Source organism: Mesoplodon densirostris, chromosome 3 (assembly GCF_025265405.1).
Source record: "Mesoplodon densirostris isolate mMesDen1 chromosome 3, mMesDen1 primary haplotype, whole genome shotgun sequence".
Lineage (NCBI taxonomy): Eukaryota > Metazoa > Chordata > Mammalia > Artiodactyla > Ziphiidae > Mesoplodon > Mesoplodon densirostris.
The window spans coordinates 25,873,257-25,878,306 of record NC_082663.1 but is presented as its reverse complement, the minus strand read 5'-3'; the positions used below and the strand labels follow the sequence as shown (position 1 = coordinate 25,878,306).

The following is a 5,050-nucleotide window of genomic DNA, read 5'->3' as shown; positions in this document are numbered from 1 at the left end:
AGGGGCTGTGGCTGTGCTGGCTGCAGTCAGGAACCTGGGCTGATTCTGATGTGCTGCCAGTGTGAGCACCAGTGATGGCTGTCCCCGCCCTGCTCATATGCTGCTCCTAGTCTAAGCTACCTGTGTCCCTCACAGCTGAGGTTTCCCTCGGCCACAGCAGTCCTTGCCCAAGTGTAGAGCTGCACTGAGAAGCAAGCGCAGCCACAGTGGGCTATTGGTTCAGGCTGTGGTATGTGCTGGGCTGGCTGAGAAAAATCAGGCAGCATCCTGTGCAGTTTCGATTCTCCCTCTCTGCCCTGTCTCAGGAGTAACCAAGTATGTGTGCACTCCTCACTCGTGGGGTTCAGGCTTCCTACAGCCCTCATGTTAGTCCTGCCAGCCCTCCAGCCAAGGGAGCTCGTCTTCCTGGTTTTGGGCCCCAGGTCTGGGGTGCCCAATATGTAGCTCAAACCAATCACTCCCCAGGGAGGATCTCTGTCTGTTTAATCCCCCTCCTCTTCTGAGTCGCCTCCGAGGACAACCAACCTGATTGGTTCTCTTCCCTTCCTACTGAATTCAGCGTGGGTTTTTCTTATAGCCTTGGTTGTAGAGAAGTCTTTTTGCTAATCTTCAGTTAGTTTTCAATCAGAATTGTTCCACATGTAGATGTATTTTACTTTTAAATGTAATACTGTTTATTTAACTTCAAAAACATTTCAGCATTCTAAACATACAAAAAAAAAATAACAGAGCATTGCAGATCATGTTTAGTACAGAAGGTTCTTGAACTTTCATCAGTGCAGTGGCTCTTGGCTTTGCTGACAATGAAGAGTTCTATGGTTTGTTTAAAAAAACAAACAGTTTAAAACTACCACACTTCAACTAAAAAGGATCCAAAACACTTCTCATGCCAGCTGACCCCCACCCCCACCACCTTTTCCACAGCTAAGAATGGCAGCGGGATGCTATGTCTCTATATACAGAAACAAGACAACCTGAAGCTAAATGGATGCCCACTGCAGTGTCCACAGGTCCAGCCCCACAGTGCACGCCCTGAGCTACGGCCCCTCCAGAAGCCATCGCTCCTACAGCCTCCATGCCAAGCAAGGAGCGTCAAGAGTGTGTCTCGGTTGCTTTGTTCTTTTTACAAACTATAGATATGTACAGTTGAGAACTCGGGATTCCTAGCCAATGACCATAGAGTTAACACACCACCTCAAAAATTAAAAAAAAAAAAGAAAATGCCAGAAACATCTTTAAATGCCTTGTCACACCAACAGCAAAGTGCACAGAGAAGAACATGAGAGCCTTTTCATTTTAAAAATGTTTGGAAATATGTACGATTTTGATACAGTTTCCGGGTGCTCCAGACACCCTTGGCCACTTCATGTAAACCACTGACGATTGCTAGAGCACTTTGAAAGACTACGATATGATTATGATCCAACTGGGTAATTAAACCTAATTACCAGACACGTCTGGCAACAGACACGTCTCGGGCGAGACGTGTGTCAATCACGACGCTCCCTACTCTAAGGTATTCAAAAGGAGACAGATCAACAGTTTCTTTTTATTCATCCTCCTCCTCCTCCTCTTCTTCGTCCTTGTCTTCTTCCTCTTCCTCTTCCACCTTTTTCTGGGCAACGTTAGCAGGACCCTTGGTGCCATCATACTTCCCTTTAGACTTACACTCTGCGACATCCTTCTCGTATTTCTCCTTCAGCTTTGCTGCCTTGTTGATGTATGGCTGCTTCTTGCTGTCACTTAAGTTATTCCACATCTCGCCCAGCTTCTTTGCCACATCTCCAGTAGAGATGCCAGGGTTTGTAGATTTGATCTTGGGGCGGAATTCAGAACAGAACAGGAAAAATCCAGACGGTGGCCTCTTGGGGGCTTTTGGGTCCTTCTTCTTCTTGCCTCCCTTTGCTGGTCCATAATCCTTCATTTCCCGATCATAGCGCACTTTATCTGCCTTTGCCATTTCATCAGATTTAGACTTCTCTTTCCCAGACATTGTCTTCCACCTCTCAGAGCATTTCTTGGAAAATTCTGCAAAATTGACAGGAACCTCGGGGTTTTTCTTCTTATGTTCCTCTCTGCACGTCTGCACAAAGAAGGCATAAGCAGACATCTTGCCCTTTGGTTTCTTGGGATCACCTTTAGCCATCTTGACTGTATTGTTCGCTAGTCTGGGCAGTGCAGGGCAAGACGCGCGGCTCAGCGCTCCACAGCCTGGCGCTAGCTGCCTGCACGAGAGCCGCCTGATTGGCCAGAGGGCTCCTCTGTAGATTTTTTTTTTTTTTTTGTGGTACACGGGCCTCTCACTGTTGTGGCCTCTCCCGCTGCGGAGCACAGGCTCTGGACGTGCAGGCTCAGCGGCCATGGCTCACGGGCCCAGCCGCTCCGCGGCGTGTGGGATCTTCCTGGACTGGGGCATGGACCTGTGTCCCCTGCATTGGCAGGCAGACTCTCAACCGCTGCGCCACCAGGGAAGCCCTAGATATATTTTTGATGTGTTTGTTGGGGGAGGTGAGTTCCACATCCTCCTACTCCACCATCTTGATCTTCTCTCCTAAGTACCAATATTTTTTAAAAATGAATCTCTCAATTTTATCTTTTCTTAAATGTATTTATAACTAGTAATTTCTAGTTAAATTATTTATAATATTTGACCGAGTCTCTCTTTCTTTAATCAACAGTCTCCTATAACCTTAATCTTGTTTCGGGAGTTTCTCTTTACATGCTAGTCTTAGAAGAAATTAGGTAGTCCCATGTTTCCAGCATCCATCCCTAATGGAGGTTGTATTTACTCTTATATCTCCCTTTCCTTACAGCTGTGAAGTGGAAGATATTTCTTCCTAACTCCCCATGTCTTCTCTTTCTTGCAAAAATTCTATATCACTGAGGCTTCCGCAGTAGTTCTATACCTTATTCACTACTTTCATCTCCAAACATTCTAGAAATTCCCATTATTTTTTGAAGACCTTAGTCTCTGGATCACACCTTTCTCCTTCAGCCCAGCAGCTGTTGGCCTCTAAATCCCTGTGTATCACTAGTATAAATCTTAGCCTCCAAATTCATGACTTCTTTCTCTCTTATGACCATTTTCTTAATTTCATTTTAGCCATCAGCCTCTATTATCTTCAACTCTGACCCCCAAAATCTCAAATGCAAATATCACACTCAATGACCCCAGTCTTCTCTCTGCCATAGTCCTTGCTCAATAATCTTACTACAGCAATTTCTCAATAACATCTTGATCTCAAATCCAGTGATGCTGCAGTTTCTCATTATTCTATAGTCATAGTTCATTCTTCCCTCTCCTTTGGTAGAGCTTGTGTTTCAAATGCATCATTATAATTGCTCATTTTCCACTATCTTTTCACTATTCACATTTATACTTCCATTCTTGAGTCCATGGTCCATTATTTTATCACTCTCTTAAACATAACTTAAAAATCTCACCTCTTTCTTAATATTTCTGTAAAATACCAACCGTGATGAATTCAATAATTTATCTTCTCAGTACCTGCACTCAAGCACCTGAATGAAAATTGGGAGAATATCGCCTTTCACTTAAAGTTAATCATACCAAACATTTGATTTGTTTGACCACTTCCTCACCTTGAAACACTTCTCTTTCTTGGTTTTAAGACCTTTATTTTCTATCTAAACTCTACACATGTCATCTAGTTCCCCAAATGTCAGTACTATCTATGTTACAAAAAATTTCAATTATATGCCCCTGGCTCAAATTCCTCTTCTGAGTTTAGGCATGTCTAACTGACATCTTCACACGTGTCTTATAGGTGTGCCAAGATTAATATGGCCAAAAGTTAACTCTTTTTTTTCTTCTTTCAGTTTTATTGACCTGTAATTAACATACAGCACTGTGTTAAGGTGTACAGCATAATGACAACTTACATATATTGTATAAGCTAACTCTTGATTTCTCCCAAACTGAATCCTTCTTAAATATTTCTTATCTCACCAAATGGCACCACTGTTCTCTCATTTGTTCAATCCCTGTTTCTCTTCTCTTCCTCATCCCCCACATTCAATCCAGTGCCAGTTCTGTTGATTTTAATTCTAATACATACCTTGAAAGATATCATCCCAGCTCTCATCCCCTTTTGCTTAGATATGACTGTGGCAGTCTCTGACTTGCATTCTTCCTTTTATTGCTCCTCTACAACCAGAGCAATATTTTTATAGCATACATCTGATAATGACACTTTCCTTTATTCAAAAGCCCCTCCAATTTCACTTGGTCCTATGATTACTGAAACTGTTGGCCCCTGACAATTTCAACATCCTCACCTCCTTCTGTTTCCCCCTTTCAACTGCACTGACTTCACTTCTGTCCTTCAAACCTGTCAAGTTCTACATAGTGCTCTTGCAAAAACAATTCTTCCTTCAGGGCCTTTGCACAATCCCCTGTTTAGGGCTTTTGCATACACAATCTGCCCTTCCCTTTGCAAAGCTGTCTCCTTTTCACCATCATATCCTAACTAAACAGTGCCTCCTGAGACTGTGCTTCCTATCATATCTTAGGAAGTATGGCTCCCACTTCCAACCCAGTATTTTCTTTTTATGATGAAAACCTGCTCATTTCTTTTCTAGCACTTACACAAGTTTTAAATAATAGCATTATTTATTTGTTGATTATTGTTATTATTATGTGCTTTTCCCATTGTATTGAAAAATATCTATGAAGGCAGGGTCATATATTTTACTAATGATAGCATGCTGGTTTTAAACACAATGCTTGACATTTGATATTGGTTAATTAAAATATATTTGAATCATTAAATGAGTACATGTGTTTTCATAGAAAAGACATAATTGGTTAGTTGTATATAAGTAGTAAGACTCAGCTGACAGTTACTGGGCTTCACAGATTTAATATAGGACACCACATTTTACTTAGTGTCATTTACTTTAAATTTTAGGTATCTGTTTAGAATAAATTAATCCTCTTAGTCCTGGCTTAGAATTCTTTAACTAAAAAAAAAAAAAACTGAAAGCAAAGGTTATAGATGTAAATTTCCTCCTCTATTAAAACTCTACT

General features: G+C 41.7%; 1 protein-coding gene across 1 annotated transcript; it reads right to left on the bottom strand.

The window, feature by feature from the left end:
• Positions 1–1,549: 1,549 nt before the first annotated feature.
• On the bottom strand, positions 1,550–2,224 carry LOC132485138 (high mobility group protein B3-like). The gene has a single exon (XM_060091612.1). The coding sequence runs from the start codon at positions 2,144–2,146 to the stop codon at positions 1,550–1,552; it is 597 nt and encodes a 198-aa protein (XP_059947595.1). The 5' UTR covers positions 2,147–2,224.
• Positions 2,225–5,050: the final 2,826 nt, after the last annotated feature.

What these genes read in the sequence shown, in the direction of transcription:
- LOC132485138 (XM_060091612.1), bottom strand. Translation starts at nt 2,146, where the DNA reads ATGGCTAAAGGTGATCCCAAGAAACCAAAGGGCAAGATGTCTGCTTAT.